The sequence below is a fragment of the Neoarius graeffei genome, chromosome 8, assembly GCF_027579695.1.
Source record: "Neoarius graeffei isolate fNeoGra1 chromosome 8, fNeoGra1.pri, whole genome shotgun sequence".
Classification (NCBI taxonomy): domain Eukaryota; kingdom Metazoa; phylum Chordata; class Actinopteri; order Siluriformes; family Ariidae; genus Neoarius; species Neoarius graeffei.
In genome coordinates, this window is record NC_083576.1 from 49,920,101 (window position 1) to 49,940,435 (window position 20,335).

Genomic DNA, 20,335 nt, shown 5'->3' on the forward strand with positions numbered 1-20,335 from the left:
TTTACCGTCAATGGATCGGATCGGTCACTCGTCAAACAGTCCGCCAGAATCCGAGTAGGGAATGGCTGAGTGTAGCTGTCAGTCAAACACAAGTTACCCAATGGGAATGCATTCCTGGACAGCCCACCCACACGTGAAGTTTGTGCCAAAACTGCAAGCAAAAAGTCAGGGAGCGCAAACGAGAAAGCTGGAATCGCAACCAAAATAAATTACGTCAAACAAAACTGAGAAAGACGCAGAACAAAAATAAAAGGTTTCTAAAGAGTAACAGACTGATATTTTGCACGATTACACGAATAATTTGTTTGCCAGTCTAAAAAAAATTGACTTTTTGTTCTTTTTTTGTATTTTGATTTGTCATTCTTGTTTGATATTTCAAAAGTATTGTATGAACATTTTGGCACAAAATTGATTCCATAGTTGTAAATATGGTTTCCCTTTCGGGCGCTCTCGTGTTCTGTTAGAATTTGGTAAAGAAAAAAAATGAATATTATTTACCAGCGTAAGGTCGGGCTGTATCGTGAAATATCGTGACCGAGGTCAGTATTTTCAAGACCTCGGTCACGGTGGGGTTTTTATTTTTATATATATATATATATAAAATTAGTGCTGTCAAAAATGTCGCGTTATTAATGCGTTAACTTGACTCAATTTTAACGGCGATAATTTTTTTATTGCTAGATTAATGCTCTGTGACATGATGTAGGTTTTTCATAAGCTTTTGAAACTGCCAGGAACTTGGAACAGAGACTTTGCTTAGAAAAACGATAGCAGCTAGACTGTAATGCCACGCCCCGCACAGCCAGAGTCCTCTGCCCTCCCCCCAAAGAACCAGCGCGCTAGCCCCGCACCTCGGGACGAAGAGCCACGGTGCTCGGCTTAGGTTTCGTTTTCCCATCGGCGGCTCCAGCCCCACTTTGCAGTGGCTGTGACAAGACGTGTTATGCTCTGCAATAAAAAAAAAAAACATTGGTACAACCAGTGTTAGAACTATGCCGATATTTTCGGGGGGGTCCCTTTTTTCCCTGGGGGGGGTGCTTGCGCTTGTCTCAGAGCGCGGATCTCCATCGCGCACTCACTTCGGATATGCAAATGCTTCCCGTTATACACGATTGCTATGTCAATAAACATCATTTTGCCAATATTTTAGAGACCCCCCAACATTTCCCAAATCATGTTTTCAAGGGATCTCATGTCTGTTTCAGGGGATCTCGGATCCCCCGAGTACCCCCGTAGTTCGAACGGTGAGCAAGCCCATTCACTTTTTATGCTGATAAGAGAATTACATGGTTTTTCATGTGACAAAAATGTGCGATTAAATTGCGATTAATCGCAAGTAAACTATGACAGTCGCGGCATTAATCGCGATTAAATATTTTAATCGCTTGACAGCACTAATATTTATTTATTTATATATATATATATATATATATATATATATATATATATATATACACACACACTTTTATTTGCAAATCTTGGATACCATATATTTCACTGAAAATCATACGAAGACAACAAATCAAATGTTGAAACTGAGAAATTGTTTTTTTTGAATAAGGTTTTTTTTTTTAAATTTGATGTCAGCAACACATTTCAAAAAAAGTTGGGTCAGGGGCATGTTTAGAGTTTACAAGATTTGCAAACTGTCATTGTTTGTTCTTTATATTTACGTTTTACACAGTGGCCCAAATTCACGGAATTGGGGCTGTAAATGGATATTTCCACGATGGAAGTCCAGTAGTCCAAAGTGCTTGGCTGAATGCGAGCTGGGAATACATCCCAAATGAGACACCAGTCTGTCACAGGGCACCATGCGCGCACGCACCATTCACACTCCGAGGAAACCCATAAACCAGTGAGGACACTGTGAAAACACTCAACTCCACCCAGAGGCTCGAAATCAGATTGAATCTGTAAATGTTTAGATCATTTAACTTGAGTATGAGAGAAAGTTTGTCACCATGAGTGCATTTATTTGCACTCGAACCCATTCACACACATCTGCCTTTGTCTATCGATGCAATACGTTTCTCTGTAATAATTCTCGCTCTATCTGTCCATCCGTTTAAAGTGTATGTAACGCCCCTAAACCCCACTTTTTTCCTTGTACAAAGCAATTATGTTGATTGACCATGTGTTTTCGAACCACAGCTGATCCAAACGGCCATAAATTAATGGAAAATCAATAAGATCAGCCGATTTTCATGGGATCTGCCGAGACTGCACCGGAAGATCCTGCAGGGGTGCGTGACGTCACACGTGTAACAGTCTAGGTACCAGTTTCGTTCATGTGCGCAGCAGTGGCTAGACCAGTCTCGATATGGAATCACGTTTTGGCGAGAATTCTGATAGTGATTGGGATTCTTATATCTCGGATGAAGGGGCAGATGGTTATCAAGGATATTCCGGAGTAAATGGTTATCTTTTCGAGCCCCCCAAGACAGGAAACTGGCAGTTCACTCACACTACGTTCACACTGCAAGGCTTAATGCTCAATTCCAATTTTTTTGTGAAATCCGATTTTTTGTGAGGTCGTTCACATTAACAAATATATGCGACTTGTATGTGATCCTCAGTATGAACGAAAAGCGACCTAAAAGTGTTCCGCATGCGCATTGCAGGATACGACGACGTCACACGCGGTGAGCATGGCCAGTGTTTACGGAAGTAACCTAAAGTTTCCTGTGTATGACAGTAGCCAGCATGGAGTACCTGGCGATGATGCAGTTGTTGTTGCGACGGAGCCAGAACATGCACAATAGCCTGATGTTAAGGAGGAGGTTGAGAAGGAAGAGGGCAAGGGTTTTGGCTCAGGCGTTCTGCGGGGTAGTGGGTGCGGAGTCGCATCGATGTCATGCGCCGTGTTATTGTAACTTTTTTTGAGAGGCCCGCCGCCTACTTCAGCGCAGAATAGTGACGTTTGTGGCTTGTCAATGACGTGTAAGTCGGATGAATGCGACCTGGCAGTTCAGACTGAAGTCGCATATGAAAAGATCGGATAGGAATCGGAATTAGGACCACATATCCAAACGGCCTGGGTCGGATTTGAAAAAATCGGATCGGTGTCGTTCATATTGTCAATAAAAGATCGGATGCAGGTCACATATGGGCGAAAAAATCGGATTTGAGTCACTTCAGCCTGCAGTGTGAACGTAGTGTCAGTTCACGACAGGCTTCCTCTGTAGCGTGTGCGAGATGGAGAGATGGATCGAGAGAGGGATGTGTAGAATGCGGTAGTTGCCTATCATGTTTTCCTGAACAGAACTAAAACCAAATTGAATATTGCAATCTGAGAGCATTTAACACGTTCCAGTTAATAATTGTGCGTGCACATTTTTTCTTTCTATTAAAGTGCATCAGATATGATGAGATCAGATGTCGCAAGTGTGTAAATGTTGCTGGTAAATCCTGCATCTCGTGCGGTGTGTGTGAGAGAGAGAGAGAGACAGATGATAATGGAATCGACGAACTGTCCAAACGTCATTTGGGTTTCTTTTTTGCTCCAGTAATTCCCATGTGGTCGTTCGGGTGGTGGTGAACACTTGACGAATCAGATTTATTATTAGTAGGCGACACGAAATCTGCCCGCTTTGTTTGTTTGCACAAACCTCACCCACTGTCGCTTTAGATTAGTGTCGTTCCTTGGAAATTCGTGAACCGAATGTCCTGTTGGATATGAATTTGAACATCCAAACACAACTCAGCGCTTTGACATGGTTATTTTTGTAACAATTTCAGCGAGTAAACAAGCACGGAGTCAGATGAACCGAAACGACCCAGATAACCAAGGTTCCACGCATGACGTCATGCGAAATTAGCCCTGAGGCAAGGCTGCCTTTTTCTGGGATCCGGAAGCCACGATTTATCAACAGTCTTGTGCTTGATGATGATGATGTATATTATTTTTCCCCCTGCTTTATTAATTCGTTTTGATTGTTCCTAATGATGTACATTGATTTTAAATCATTACAATAAGGCATTACATACACTTTAACATGAGTTTCCGTTGCTGACGAGTTGGTTTGACATTGCATGGTACAACCCCGATTCCAAAAAAAGTTGGGACAAAGTACAAATTGTAAATAAAAACGGAATGCAATGTGGAAGTTTCAAAATTCCATATTTTATTCAGAATAGAACATAGATGACATATCAAATGTTTAAACTGAGAAAATGTATCATTTAAAGAAAATCACCTAATTTTTCTAAATTTCATGACAACAACACGTCTCAAAGTTGGGACAAGGCCATGTTTAGCACTGTGAGACATCCCCTTTTCTCTTTACAACAGTCTGTAAACGTCTGGGGACTGAGGAGACAAGTTGCTCAAGTTTAGGGATAGGAATGTTAACCCATTCTTGTCTAATGTAGGATTCTAGCTGCTCAACTGTCTTAGGTCTTTTTTGTCGTATCTTCCGTTTTATGATGCGCCAAATGTTTTCTATGGGTGAAAGATCTGGACTGCAGGCTGGCCAGTTCAGTACCCGGACCCTTCTTCTACGCAGCCATGATGCTGTAATTGATGCAGTATGTGGTTTGGCATTGTCATGTTGGAAAATGCAAGGTCTTCCCTGAAAGAGACGTCGTCTGGATGGGAGCATATGTTGCTCTAGAACCTGGATATACCTTTCAGCATTGATGGTGTCTTTCCAGATGTGTAAGCTGCCCATGCCACACGCACTAATGCAACCCCATACCATCAGAGATGCAGGCTTCTGAACTGAGCGCTGATAACTACTTGGGTCGTCCTTCTCCTCTTTAGTCCGAATGACACGGCGTCCCTGATTTCCATAAAGAACTTCAAATTTTGATTTGTCTGACCACAGAACAGTTTTCCACTTTGCCACAGTCCATTTTAAATGAGCCTTGGCCCAGAGAAAACGTCTGCGCTTCCGGATCATGTTTAGATACGGCTTCTTCTTTGAACTATAGAGTTTTAGCTGGCAACGGCAGATGGCACGGTGAATTGTGTTCACAGATAATGTTCTCTGGAAATATTCCTGAGCCCATTTTGTGATTTCCAATACAGAAGCATGCCTGTATGTGATGCAGTGCCGTCTAAGGGCCCGAAGATCACGGTCACCCAGTATGGTTTTCCGGCCTCGACCCTTACGCACAGAGATTCTTCCAGATTCTCTGAATCTTTTGATGATATTATGCACTGTAGATGATGATATGTTCAAACTCTTTGCAATTTTACACTGTCAAACTCCTTTCTGATATTGCTCCACTATTTGTCGGCGCAGAATTAGGGGGATTGGTGATCCTCTTCCCATCTTTACTTCTGAGAGCCGCTGCCACTCCAAGATGCTCTTTTTATACCCAGTCATGTTAATGACCTATTGCCAATTGACCTAATGAGTTGCAATTTGGTCCTCCAGCTGTTCCTTTTTTGTACCTTTAACTTTTCCAGCCTCTTATTGCCCCTGTCCCAACTTTTTTGAGATGTGTTGCTGTCATGAAATTTCAAATGAGCCAATATTTGGCATGAAATTTCAAAACGTCTCACTTTTGACATTTGATATGTTGTCTATGTTCTATTGTGAATACAATATCAGTTTTTGAGATTTGTAAATTATTGCATTCCGTTTTTATTTACAATTTGTACTTTGTCCCAACTTTTTTGGAATCAGGGTTGTATGAACGTAGTTTCCTCCTCCACTTAATTCGATCATGGGCATCTGCAGCAGCGAGGCCACTCGATCTCCGGTCTTCAGTTAGCACCTCATCCCATGTTTTACGAGGCCTGTCCGGTTTCTTGTGCCCGTCCAGCTGGAAAACCGATATCCATATGGTTGTGTTGCTTAAAATTGAGATGAGAAAAGACGGACTAAGGCAAGCAGAATAGGAGGATTAACTCCACACGTGCTGGGTCTGTTCGCAGGTGTAGCAGTGTACACAGGCATGGAGACAAAAATGGCTCTCAACTACCAGGGCAAGTCTCAGAAGCGCTCAGCTGTAGAGAAGTAAGTGGATAAAGAAGGAATTAGCATGGCTGAACAGAGAGCAGGGTCTCAGCCGCTTTTACTTTGGTGTGCGTTTCGCTTAACAGGTCCATCAATGCTTTCCTGCTGGTCTATCTGTGCATCCTGATCAGTAAAGCAGTCGTGTGCACCACACTGAAGCACATTTGGCAGAACCACGAAGGATCCGACAGTGCCTGGTACAACCAGGAAACGCAGAAGGAGAAGACGACTCCTTTGGTAATCTCTCTCTTTCCTCTCCCTTATGTCCACTGTTGCCTATGTACAGGGCTTAATTTGAGCCGGAACAAGATCCGGAACTTCCGTCGTCGGATCCGGCAGCTATTTTCATTTCATTCGGTGTTCCGGCAGCTATTTAAATGGATCAGATCACCTCCGTGACCATCACAAAGGGAAAAAAAAATCAAACAATAAATAAGTAAATAAAATGTGTTTAGTGTTCGGTTTTGATTTTGATATCTGTTGTTGATTTCTCTCCTATGACATCCACAAAATCTATGTGAAAGGGGAAGGGGGGGGCATGGGGTGTATACTTCTGCTCAGTAGAACACCAGGTTTTTTGTAGCCGTTAGCTTGCGCTGTGGGGAAAAAATGGCAAAAAAACAAGAAAGCTTACTAAAATTTTTCAAAGTCCCAGGACAGCCGGATCCTAAACGACCTAAAATGGACGACGTTGGACACAGTGACACTGCACCAGCACCTGCTGCAAGTGTACCAGTCTCCAACTTGTTTTGTAAACCCTTTATTTCTTAACTGTTGCTTGAATTGATTGCACTTACGTTTGCTGGCACTGCTTTTAAACTTGAAATATGCTTGAAATCCTAGGCTATGCTTTTAAATCCCCTACTTAAATCCTTAAAATGAGTCATTTAACTCATGTCTTGTGTGATCTGATCTTCAATGGTGAAATAAACCGGTTGTGATATGAGTACAGTCTGTTATTTTAGAAGATAAATTTAATGTATAATTTAATATATATGGCTCTCACGAAAATGTATTTGAAAATATGTGGCTTTCATGGCTCTCTCAGCCAAAAGGTTCCCGACCCCTGCCTTAACGTATGTGTGGAGAGCGAGCGTGAACTTGAGTGCCTGTTTGGAGAACATTCTGAGCGTTGTCCATTGTTGTCTAGGATTTGATAACTGGTGCTGTTGCAATACATGTCATGCAATAGGCGTGTGTGCATAAAGTTATACACTAAGTAACTTTAAAAACGCACATTGATAAAACTTGCTGAATTCGTGCTGAGTTTATCTCAAGAAGAAAAGAAATATATCACAATGGAAAAATAACTTCGTTCCGCCCGAATAAGTTCCAAATCTGTGCTCAAATCAGAATTTAAGGGAGTTGTACTCAATAACGTACAATATGACTCGGGTAGTCAATGACATGGACAGGCTTTAATTTTCAAACAAATTTTGCATACACTGTACACACACAATCTTGCCTATAAATCCCCGGGGGAAATGATGGGAAAATGCCACGCCTAAGCCAAAATCAACATGAACAGGCCATCGGGATGTTGCGTGCCGGAAGTACACAGACAGAGGTCGCCTGGCACTTCGGTGTTCATCATTCAACCATTTCCCGTTTGAGTCAGCGTTACAGACAGACAGGGAGCACCAGGGATCGTCCACGCCCTGGTCAGCCTCGAGTCACGACGCCAGTTCAGGATCAGCACATCAGGCTAGCTCACCTCCGTGACAGATTCCTGACACCCTCAGTCACTGCTGCTGAGACCCCTGGACGACACAGACCCAGAATCTCCAGCATGACGGTCCGAACATGGACCAACCGTCACTTTGAATTTTTTTATTGTGAATTAATTCTTGAGTTTGACAATAAATGTCCTTTATCGATGTTTCAAGATGTGTGTGCATTACATACAATATCATAAATTTCAAATATATGCATGGATCTAAAGTGATATCGTGTTGAATTCCATTGTGCGTTTTTAAAGTTACTTAGTATAGTAAACCACCCCCCGCCTTTTTTTTTTTTTTTTTTGTCGCCGGACCCACCCACCTCCTGCGTTCCGGGACCTCCCACTTCACAAATTAAGCACTGCCTATGTAGGTTTCTCGGAAAATTATTCTTCCTTTTCTGTTTTTTTTTTTGTAGTATCTGAAGATGTTTACAGACTTCCTGTCCTTCATGGTGCTCTTCAACTTCATCATCCCTGTATCCATGTACGTCACTGTGGAGATGCAGAAGTTCCTGGGTTCCATCTTTATCACCTGGGATAAGGATTTCTTTGACCCAGAGATTCAGGAGGGGGCGCTGGTTAATACCTCTGATCTTAATGAGGAGCTCGGTCAGGTGAGAATTTCAAAAGGCTCAAGGTCTTAGGGCCTCTGCATGCTCTTGCGACAAGGCTTTCGCAGATAGCTTTTCGCAGACAGTTGTAATTTATCGTTGAGCGGGGAGTAATAGGCATGCGCGATGTTATTCACTGCCACAACGCAAGGGGTCGCGAAATCGCTAGGAGTAGTTGGTGGGTGTGGTTAGTGGAGTGTTTATCCTCCGGTTACTTATAATGACTAGAACTGGAGTCGTATAGATGTCCGTACTTCCTCGATCAACCGCTCTTCATGCTGCTCCATCTTCGCTCATGTTTTTAAAAATGCCGGTCGTGAAAACAAACCAAACCGGGAAAGTAGGGAAGCGGAAGTGCGTGTACAGCGGATGTAGAGTGGACCAATCAGAGCCCTCTTGTCTGCGACACTGTCTGCGAGGCTTCTGCGGTGGTCACAATTTTTGGGAGGTGTGCGCAGAGCGTCTGCGAAGGTGGGGGGGGGGGCTACGCAGACGCTATCTGCGATGCCATCTGCGAGGACTGCGTTGTCAGCATAAATTGGCCTTTAGACCAACACCCCTCCCCACCACACAGTGTGTGTGACGGGGTGTAATATGTGACCAACAGTTTAAATCATTTTAACCAGTGTTGTATAAAGTACTGGGAAATCACACTCAAGTAAAAGTATTGGTACCCTTCCAAAAAATGCCTTTGGTAAAAGTCAAAGTCACTGACTGAAATGTTACTTGAGTTAAAGTCTTAAAGTATCTGACATTTCTTGGACTTCAGTATGACAAGTAATGCAAAAATAAATGTACTCAAGTAATGTAATTAAAAGTACACGTAAAAGTAAACAAGCAAAGGCAATCTGAATTTGTAATATTTTTTATATTTTGGTAAACTGAAGGTAATTTGTCACCAATGGTTCATGACCAGCAATTACACTGCTGAAAATAGAGGTGCACACACAACCATTATAAACAAGAAAAAAATAAATTTGGGGAAAAATGAAGCTGCCTATCTGGCATCTGAAGATGGAGACCACAGTTTTGACACAGTAGCTGCTGTCTCCGTCTCCTCTTCCATCAGGGCTGCTGATTGCGAAGCTAGCTTTCTGCTTACTGCGTGAAGCCAACAGGTGCAGCCTACTGGTTGTCATGCGCAAGTGGTGAACAAGCCCAGGCACGTCCTGACTTCGTTGCAGTCAGTGGGGTTAAAACACTTTTTTTTTTTTTTTTTTTCCTTTTTTTTGTAAAGAGTAACGAAACGGCTCTTTGAAAATGTATCGGAATAAAAGTATGCAATTAAGTTAAAAAATATAGTGACGTAAAAGTGAAAGTTCTCAAATTTTTTGAGAACTCAAGTAAAGTCCAAAATCTCCCAAAATGTACTTAAGTACAGTAGTGAAGTATTTTTACTTCGTTACTATACAACACTGATTTTAACCCTTTACTTATGGTAATGAAGTGCACGCTGTTTGTTCCCTAATACACAGTCCCGCCTTGTGTCCGAAATCACTCGCTATATAGACCCTTTTCACTCACGTGACCTTCGTAAATGCGACCGCCATTTTGGACATGAAGAAATAACGGTTTATGGCACAGACCCTTTCGGTTCTCGCTCATCTAGCTGCTGCAATGACTGCTTAAGGCCTCTGCATGCTCTTGCGACAAGGCTTTTGCAGATAGCTTTTCGCAGACAGTTGTAATTTATTGTTGAGCGGGGAGTAATAGGCGTGCGTGATGTTATTCACCGGCACAACGCAAGGGGGCGTGAAGTCGCTAGGAGTAGTTGGTGGGTGTGGTTAGTGGAGTGTTTATCCTCCGGTTACTTATAATGACTAGAACTTTTTTTTTTAATAATGACTAGAACTGGAGTCGTATAGATGTACGTACTTCCTCAGTCAACCGCTCTTCATGCTGCTCCATCTTCGCTCGTGTTTTTAAAAATGGCGGTCGTGAAAACAAACCAAACCGGGAAAGTAGGGAAGCGGAAGTGCGTGTACAGCGGATGTAGAGTGGACCAATCAGAGCCCTCTTGTCTGCGGCGCTGTCTGCGAGGCTTCTGCGGTGGTCACAATTTTTGGGAGGTGCGCGCAGAGCGTCTGCGAAGGTGGGGGGGGTTACGCAGGCACTGTCTGCGACGCTATCTGCGAGGACTGGGTTGTCAGCATAAATTGGCCTTTAGACTGCAACAATAATACCTAACACACATTTAAGTATCCGTCGTAAAGACATGAAACTCGTCGAGTGCCGAGTGTGTTCATTGATAAGCTAACACAATCTAAAAGTAGACATACCATCACACTGCCCTGGTGCTGTGTACAGTTTACCTTCTATGGTTTGTGCACTCACTATTTGCCATTACTTTCTCCAACCCAGTGTTTGAACTATGCCGATATTTTCGGGGGGTCCCTTTTTTCCCTGGGGGGTGTGTGCTTGCGCTTGTCTCAGAGTGCGGATCTCCAAACATACGAGAAGCCTATCTTACGCACATATCACGCGGACTCCACACACGCATCGCGTCTGTAGTCATAACTCATCAGGGGAAATCGTGTCCGCATTGGCATGTTCAAAAAACAACCTCGCGTCAACAATGATACCACACGCAAGAAGAAAAAAAAACAGTCAGGCTACTCAACACATCTGATCCACAGCAGCACCAAAGCATCACTGGAAATCATGTCAACAAACAAATGGCACCACAAACATGAACGAATCGGTCAGGCTACCGATTCCAAACCCACAGCAGACAAATAATTAAATGCATCTTACCTTAAAGCAGAATCGACCACAAAGGAAGTCTGTTGGCACACTTCCTTTCTACTAGTTTGTGTCCCCAACCTGGCAGCAGCAGTCGTTGTCATATCGGTTTATTTTATCTTTGATGTAAACACAACACTTCGGATATGCAAATGCTTCCCGTTACACACGATTGCTGTCAATAAACATCATTTTGCCAATATTTTAGAGACCATCCATCTTCTCCGTCGGTCAGCATCTGTCGGGATCCGATAAAATGATAAATCTTGCCTTGTGTGTTGATGGTTACTACATCCAGGTGCACAACAATATAATGGCATGATGGAAGTCTTGCTGAAAGTAAAAAAACTTTCTTTGATGGCTATATTCCTTTCGATGCTTCGCCGTCATTCCTCAATGTTGGCTGTGGTAGACTACTGGTAGTTCATGTCCAAAATGGCGGCCGCGTTTGTCATGACGTCACGTGGGAAGGGTCTATAGCAAGGTCGCCATTTTGTAGTGCTGTCCGAATGGATAGTGAGCATTATTCCACCCTATATAGTGCACTCAAAGTATCCCACAATGCATCATGAAAAGTAGTGTACAATAGGGTTGCCACCATTCAGAAATGAAAATAAGGGACGCCCACCACGGCTCCTTGGGGCCATGACCACCACGGGCACGACTCCCATGGGGTGGGGTGCCCGCAGCAGTGGTACGTTTCATTTTGTAGGTGTTTTTAGTAAAGGGGTGATCAAGAAAGCAGTTACTCATACTTGAAGCTTGAAATGCTTTATTGCCAGTGCTGTAAAAATGTATAATGTACAAGTGGGCAACAATGAACTTTTAAAATATAATCTAAATATATTGAGAACGTTATCACTGTAAATGTAAGTGCATAACTGTTCTTGGTGTAGGGACTCTCTTTGTGAACCGTGGGGACATTTTTACTTAAAGAGGAAAAAAAAGAACAAAAAACAACAAACGTATGTCTGTTTACAGTTTGCTCTGTAGTCGTCTCCACTCACGCTGTCCAGCCAAGGATGTGCCTCTTCCCACTCACGTCTGTATTTTTGTAAGCGTTTACGCTTTCGAGGACGTGGTGGAGTCCCGGGTGCAGCAGACATTTTTAAAAGGCCCGGGTTTTTTGAGCAGCTCCGGTGTGTATTGTCTGTTTCTAGGCAACCGTGACAACGCCACACGCAGTGACGCAGGCAGCCAGGCACAGACGCACAGAGCGTGACACAAAGTGGAGGGGTTTGTGTCCTGGGTAGATCCCGCAACGGAGTATTTCCTGTTTTATTTTGTTCATGATTGTTAGATTTAGTGTTATGTGAGACAGACATGCGTATTGGACATTTATGAAAATACGGAACAAATCGCGTCCCGTATCGGTTCAATACGGGACACACGATTTAATTGCCAAATAAAGGACGATTCCGTATTTTACGGGACGGGTGGCAACCCTAGTGTACAGCCAGTGGTCACTAACCAAGCAATATATTGCTGGGTTTCATATGACGTCACATCCGCCTCATTAGTTATTCAAACGCTGTCGGGAACGCCAAGCCTGGAAAGCAACAGGTCCATGAACTCGCACTTATTTTTGAACAGTCACCATCTCTGCAGGCCGTCCTTCTCTCATGCCTCTCTTCAGGACTCATTAACCACAAGACTGCCTCAAGGTTACAGCTCCACACACACACTTTACTCAGAAAGGCGACTAAACCTGGAGGTTTTTCAAGAGATTATTAAGAGAACACAAACCGCAAAAACCATTGTATTGCTGGGTTTCACGTGACGTCACATCCGCCTCATTAGTCATTCAAAACTTTAGCTGGTGGTCTACCAAAGCTCAGTTAACGAAGCGTTTGTACGGAGAAGGTCCATTGCTCGAGTGAAAAATGCCTTACGCTCGTGTTATTTTAGGTTGTTCGAATTGATCAAACCGTAAAACTAATAACTTTCTTCAGGGTTCCCTGTGAACTAATAAAAAAGTGAACGAACACAGGATTTCACAAAAAGACGTCGAGAAAGGTGGCTTTCGAACCCGTCGCTGAAATCGAAGGGAGCCGAGTCGGAGCATGCTCGAGTTTGCAGTGATCACTTCATGAAAGGTTTGTTTTTCCCTCTCAGCTACGGCCTTGGTGTTTTCCAAGTACTTTTCTTGCTGTGTGTCGTTATTTTACGGTACTTTTTTTTTTTTTAGTCAGGCGCTAAAGTCCCCAGCTGTTTCTTTGTTTCCTCCTCACAAAGTCCATATGCGTGAAGATCGCAACAAAATTCTTCCCCAGCCGTACAGTTACAATGCGCCGTGATCACTTCTCCGTCTTGTTTAACCAAGATCCAGGTCTTTAACCTCCTAAGACCCAAGCTGTTTTTTTTACATTCATTTTTTATTTCTTTTTGCTATTTGGGCTTATTAGAACCTGATTAGAATAAAAACTAAGCATCATCTTTGATAAGATGTACTTTTTGAGAAAAAGTATGTCCACATATGTGGATTCTTGTTCTGAATTTCTAAAAAGTGCTGTCCACGCATGTGACCGCTAAGCCCTAGGAGGTTAAAGGGGTTTCTGATGATCTTTGTGAATGATTTACCTGAGAGAAAAGCGCAAACACAAGTGAGAAGTGAGCAAACTGTTTGTTTACACTTGAACTTGCAGCACTTCGTTGTAAAGATGCGAATGAAAAGTTTAAACCCACTTACACAGGCAAAAACAATCCAGGATTCATTCGGCAGTGACTTGATACCGAGGTCCTTTACCCAGCCACATGCACACACAAAAAAAAAAAAGTTGTAAGCCTCTATATTCTTCCACGCGTTCATCTGTTTTGCGGTGTAGAAGGACGTCTGTAACACCAGATAGTTCGAGATGTCGGGGAACTCGACTGAAGGGTCGTTTTCGAGATCGTATGCCAAATCCTTCTTTCCCAGACTGTAGGGGTCGATTCCATTGCACATAGCAATCTTCTGAATATATCTAAAGTGAGCAGCGGCTTCTAGATTATGAGCGTACTCTGATAAGTTATCGCTAGTTGTTTGCGCTACGGCAGCCGTTTAGACCACCAGCTATTTCACTTCCGGTAAAACCGCGAAGAAAAGTCATGTGACTGAAACCCATCTTTCGTTGTGGTCGTGCTGAAAAAAAAAAGTTGGGGTGAATGGACGGAGGAAGAAACACATTATAAACAGACGTTCAAGTACAATTAAAAATACTAAGAGAATAGAAAATAAGCTAACATAGAATAAGACAGATAAAATATAAGAATAGAAGTTCCAGTGCAGAGTGAGGAATTAATCAAAAGCCTCGAATTTGATTGAATAAAGGGCAGCGGGGGCGGCACGGTGGTGTAGTGGTTAGCGCTGTCGCCTCACAGCAAGAAGGTACGGGTTCGAGCCCCGTTCCCGGCGAGGGCCTTTCTGTGCGGAGTTTGCATGTTCTCCCCGTGTCCGCGTGGGTTTCCTCCGGGTGCTCCGGTTTCCCCCACAGTCCAAAGACATGCAGGTTAGGTTAACTGGTGACTCTAAATTGACCGTAGGTGTGAATGTGAGTGTGAATGGTTGTCTGTGTCTATGTGTCAGCCCTGTGATGACCTGGCGACTTGTCCAGGGTGTACCCCGCCTTTCGCCCGTAGTCAGCTGGGATAGGCTCCAGCTTGCCTGCGACCCTGTAGAACAGGATAAAGCGGCTACAGATAATGAGATGAGATGAAAGGGCAGCGGCAATGAAGAAAGGATTCAGCCTTCATTTAAAAGAACTGAAAGATGCAGCAGACACGAAGTACTTTTTGTATTTTTTTAATGTGGGAAATACACTTAGTATAATATGGATTTATTATTTTGAAACCCACCAGCCGACTGATCTGGCACGTTTTGTGTGACAGTAATGATGTAAATAACGGCGCGGCAGAGTAGTGTCCAAAAGCGTTTTCTTCATTTTATCAATGAGCTCACTATATGGTCCTCTATATAGTAATTCCCTAGATAGTGAGTAGGGAGTAGTGATTTCAGACACAGGGCCAGTGTCAGTTCTGTGTTTTTTATGTTAATGAATGAGTTAATTAAAATTTTGATTTACAGTGGTGCTTGAAAGTTTGTGAACCCTTTAGAATTTTCTATATTTCTGCATAAATATGACCTAAAACATCATCAGATTTTCACACAAGTCCTAAAAGTAGATAAAGAGAACCCAGTTAAACAAATGAGACAAAAATATTATACTTGGTCATTTATTTATTGAGGAAAATGATCCAATATTACATATCTGTGAGTGGCAAAAGTATGTGAACCTTTGCTTTCAGTATCTGGTGTGACCCCCTTGTGCAGCAATAACTGCAACTAAACGTTTCCGGTAACTGTTGATCAGTCCTGCACACCGGCTTGGAGGAATTTTAGCCCATTCCTTCATACAGAACAGCTTCAACTCTGGGATGTTGGTGGGTTTCCTCACATGAACTGCTCACTTCAGGTCCTTCCACAACATTTCGATTGGATTAAGGTCAGGACTTTGACTTGGCCATTCCAAAACATAAACTTTATTCTTCTTTAACCATTCTTTGGTAGAACGACTTGTGTGCTTAGGGTCGTTGTCTTGCTGCATGACCCACCTTCTCTTGACATTCAGTTCATGGACAGATGTCCTGACATTTTCCTTTAGAATTCGCTGGTATTATTCAGAATTCATTGTTCCATCAATGATGGCAAGCCGTCCTGGCCCAGATGCAGCAAAACAGGCCTAAACCATGATACTACCACCACCATGTTTCACAGATGGGATAAGGTTCTTATGCTGGAATGCAGTGTTTTCCTTTCTCCAAACACAACACTTCTCATTTAAACCAAAAAGTTCTATTTTGGTCTCATCCGTTCACAAAACATTTTTCCAGTAGCCTTCTAGCTTGTCCACATGATCTTTAGCAAACTGCAGATGAGCAGCAATGTTCTTTTTGGAGAGCAGTGGCTTTCTCCTTGCAACCCTGCCATGCACACCATTATTGTTCAGTGTTCTCCTGATGGTGGACTCATGAACATTAACATTAGCCAATGTGAGAGAGGCCTTCAGTTGCTTAGAAGTTACCCTGGGGTCCTTTGTGACCTCGCCGACTATTACACGCCTTGCTCTTGGAGTGATCTTTGTTGGTCGACCACTCCTGGGGAGGGTAACAATGGTCTTGAATTTCCTCCATTTGTACACAATCTGTCTGACTGTGGATTGGTGGAGTCCAAACTCTTTAGAGATGGTTTTGTAACCTTTTCCAGCCTGATGAGCATCAACAACGCTTTTTCTGAGGTCCTCAGAAATCTCCTTTGTTCGTGCCATGATACACTTCCACAAACGTGTTGTGAAGATCAGACTTTGATAGAGCCCTGTTCTTTAAATAAAACCGGGTGCCCACTCACACCTGATTGTCATCCCATTGATTGAAAACGCCAGACTCTAATTTCACCTTCAAATTAACTGCTAATCCTAGGGGTTCACTTACTTTTGCCCCTCACAGATATGCAATATTGGATCATTTTCCTCAATAAATAAATGGCCAAGTATAATATTTTTGTCTCATTTGTTTAACCGGGTTCTCTTTATCTACTTTTAGGACTTGTGTGAAAATCTGATGATGTTTTAGGTCATATTTATGCAGAAATATAGAAAATTCTAAAGGGTTCACAAACTTTCAAGCACCACTGTATAGAATACCTAAATTTGTAGTTTTTCATAACATGGAATTTATTATGGGCGTTTAGTTGCCCCTAACATTTGTTCCACTTACTAAAGAGTTCATAGCTTCTTTTTGGGTGGCATCTCCGCTTTTATGATTACAACAGCATCCCAGACAGCACGGTGGTGTAGTGGTTAGCGCTGTCGCCTCACAGCAAGAAGGTCCGGGTTCGAGCCCCGTGGCCGGCGAGGGCCTTTCTGTGCGGAGTTTGCATGTTCTCCCCGTGTCCGCGTGGGTTTCCTCCGGGTGCTCCGGTTTCCCCCACAGTCCAAAGACATGCAGGTTAGGTTAACTGGTGACTCTAAATTGACCGTAGGTGTGAATGTGAGTGTGAATGGTGGTTTGTCTCTGTGTGTCAGCCCTTTGATCACCTGGCGACTTGTCCAGGGTGTACCCCGCCTTTCGCCCATGGATAAGCGGCTACAGATAATGGATGGGTGGATGGACAGCATCCCTGATATTGTAATCATGATAAAAAGAAATGATTAAAATCGGCCAAGTTGTGAGCACCAAGCAACTTTTTTACACCATTTAAAAGTGTTAATTTAGCTGAATAGCTGTCCATCTTTTTTGTGCTAATCCATAACAGCACATTTTAGCTGATGCCAGTCTGATGCCTCAATAAAATTCCTGATAGTTACTTTGATCGTATTATAACCCATTTGCTAGGGTAGTTGCTTTTCTTTATAACCATTCCCCCTTAATCTCACTCCCACCAAAATGTCCACCGTAATCATTGTGCTTTTTTTGAGTTTTTCATCCACCTCTGAGACGCGTAATCAGGAGAGCGTTTCCTCCAGTGTTCAAAGAGGGGAAATTTGGTCCAAGTGTCGCTTTAATCATTGAGGTACGCATTGGTACTGGGATCCTGTTGGTCGTCTTTAGATAAAATCGAACCAACAAATTTTGTCAATATATCGTGGGCAAGTGCAAACAATAACTGCGGAAGGGATTGGCCAGACTTTCTGGGGAAGTGGACAGGATTCATCAGCATTCCTTTGGGAGCAGGCACATGTACGCTTATGTACAGCTCTAGTGTAGCGTTTATGGCCTTACATTGACTTTGGCCTGTTTGTTATTTGCAGGTGGAGTACGTTTTCACGGACAAGACGGGGACGCTGACCCAGAACAACATGGAGTTTATTGAGTGCTGTATAGATGGCTTCCAGTATAAGAACACCGAGTCCAGAAGCGAGGTGGACGGGTTTTGTGTGACAGATGGGCCAATAAACAAACTCCATCAGAAGGCTGGGAGTGTAAGTCACTCTGTGCTTCAGACTACATGCTTGTTGAACTGTATATTATTGTTTGAAGTAGCGGTTTGTACTTTTTAGAGATCAGTGAAAAACATGAACAAGCTTTCCTCTTGACTCCTAAATAGTCCCAGCCATTCTTGGCAACTGTGTATGGCTTCTGATTTGCTTCTTACTAAAATGGAGGAAAGCTGTGTGGCTCTGCTTTGGTCAGGGCCGAGGCTGATTTCTGGGCTGGAAAAACCGAACATAAGCCCGAAACAACCAGAAACTAGCCGTGCACACTGCACGGCAATATTGTCATAGTATTTCGAAGGTATCTTTTGAAGTTCGTTGATTATTTTAAGTCTAGGATAGTTTCTACAAGTTGCAAATGCACCGTTAAAGTGCATATCCTGGACCAATTTCGTTTTTTTTTTATATGAAAGAATGTCCCTTTACACACTCATCCAGAAGGGTAATTTTGCACAAGGCCATCTGTCTACAGCAGAAAAAAATAAAATAAAACGCGTCTGGAAAAATCCCAAGCGAGTCTGGAGCCAGATTCGTGACGTCACCTGCGGAAGCGCCAGCGGGCTGCGCGAGCTTTGCACGGTTTCAGTGCACAGCCTGTGTAGACCACGTTTAGCAGCTAGCGATTTTGCATTGAAATATGGAATTGTCACTTGAGCGCAATGTTACTTCACCTTTGGATGAAGAATATAATGAGATGTCAGAATTATTTCTTACCCTGGCAACAGTCGACTTGTGAAATTGCCGATTTTCTTGGTTTTTTTCTCGGCTCTGCTTGGTCCTCGGCTTCGAGGGCCTCAGTGGATGCGGCACTTCGCCTTCTGTCAGGGGAGACGAACACGGCTGGCTCCTTTGGCGGCGCTGACACAGATGGAGACGGTGTTGCTTTGGGCATTCTGACAGATGGAACTGCGTCTTTTTTCAGATCAAGTTGCTTCGCGAAGCCCGTTTCCCACTGCAAATAGTTCTCAAAGTCGTCGGGCCTTGTGAAGTGAGCACTGCAAATAATGCTGTAGTCTGTAGCATGTAGCCAATTTTTCTGGGTGCCTTGCATGAGGTGCTCCCATTTCTCTCATTGTCCGGTCTTTTGGGAAACGATGAGTACTAATCCCATCAAGATTGGTGTTGCTACACCCTCCTATGATACATCTGTTAATCATTTTAATAATTACGGATAACGTTGAAGAAAGTTCGTTTTCTCATAAACAAACCAACGCTGACGTCGGATTCAGAGGGAGGCGTCCCGCACGCGACGTCACGAAAATCAATGTTTCCCAGGAAATCCAAATGCCAAGTTTTTTCAGAGGCGGACCAATTCGCCTCAAATGGCTTGATTTCAACTGAATTTTTCTGGTATTGCGCAAGGTAAAAAAAATTTCAGAGAATGCCGAATGTGACAGATATTTGACCAAAGTTTAATATAAAATAGGGGAATTACATTGATCTCGCTCCTGAATTTACCCGTGATATGCACTTTAAGGTGTTCATAGAAGGCTTTTCATCTGGTTGACCTGATATTGGCTCTGAAACAAATGCCGTTTGTATTTAGTCTTTTTCTATACCAAGTACCGCAGCTTCTGGACTCCTTTGGGAGCGCTTAACTCTGCTGTGTCCTTGTGACGTGTGTCCCCTCCATGTCTCTGGCGTTTTAGTTGCGTACACTTTGTCCTTTCTTTTTCTTTGTCCGTCTCTCAGGAGAAGGAAGAGCTTTTCCTGCGGGCTCTGTGTCTGTGCCACACAGTGCAGGTGAAAGAGGCGGGGCCAGATGAGATTGATGGCGACCAAATAGACGGGCTGGACGGAGGACACTCCCAGCAGGCCGAGCAGACAGGATACATTGCGTCCTCCCCAGATGAGGTCGCTTTAGTTAAAGGAGCCATGCAGTAAGCCACTGCTCTTGACCCTTGTTCATGGATGACTGGCATTAGTTGTATCAATGTGATAACACGTCTCTCTTCCTCAGATACGGGTTTACCTTCATGGGTTTGGACAGTAAAACGATGAAGATAAGAAACCGCCAAAATGGCGTAGAAGCGTAAGTGCTGTTCTTTCTGTTCACAGAAAGGTGTGGTATAGAATCCATACTGCCCCAGTGTTGTAGTAGTAATTTGTGCTGTGGAGAATGTAACCTGAGCGGAGAAGGTTCAAGTGTTGTGTGCACTCTGCTTCACGTCCATACAATATTACTCTCACTTAAAGGGGGAAAAAAATTGCTCAGCATTGTCAAAAACTGTTCTATTATTCATAGGCATGTAATGATATCATGTGGCAATAAACCAAGATGCAAATTTGATGATTCGAATCATTGAAATAATAGATTATGGT

General features: G+C 43.2%; 1 protein-coding gene across 7 annotated transcripts in view; it reads left to right on the top strand.

Moving 5' to 3' along the window:
- atp11c (ATPase phospholipid transporting 11C) overlaps positions 1–20,335 on the top strand; it is a 273,394-nt gene that overhangs the window by 181,043 nt on the left and 72,016 nt on the right. For all 7 annotated transcript variants that reach the window (XM_060927777.1, XM_060927778.1, XM_060927772.1 and 4 more), the window contains exons 10-15: positions 5,888–5,969; positions 6,056–6,206; positions 8,109–8,306; positions 17,831–18,001; positions 19,706–19,893; positions 19,974–20,045. In XM_060927777.1, coding sequence (XP_060783760.1) covers positions 5,888–5,969; positions 6,056–6,206; positions 8,109–8,306; positions 17,831–18,001; positions 19,706–19,893; positions 19,974–20,045 — 862 coding nt within the window. The remainder of the gene's footprint in view (positions 1–5,887; positions 5,970–6,055; positions 6,207–8,108; positions 8,307–17,830; positions 18,002–19,705; positions 19,894–19,973; positions 20,046–20,335) is intronic.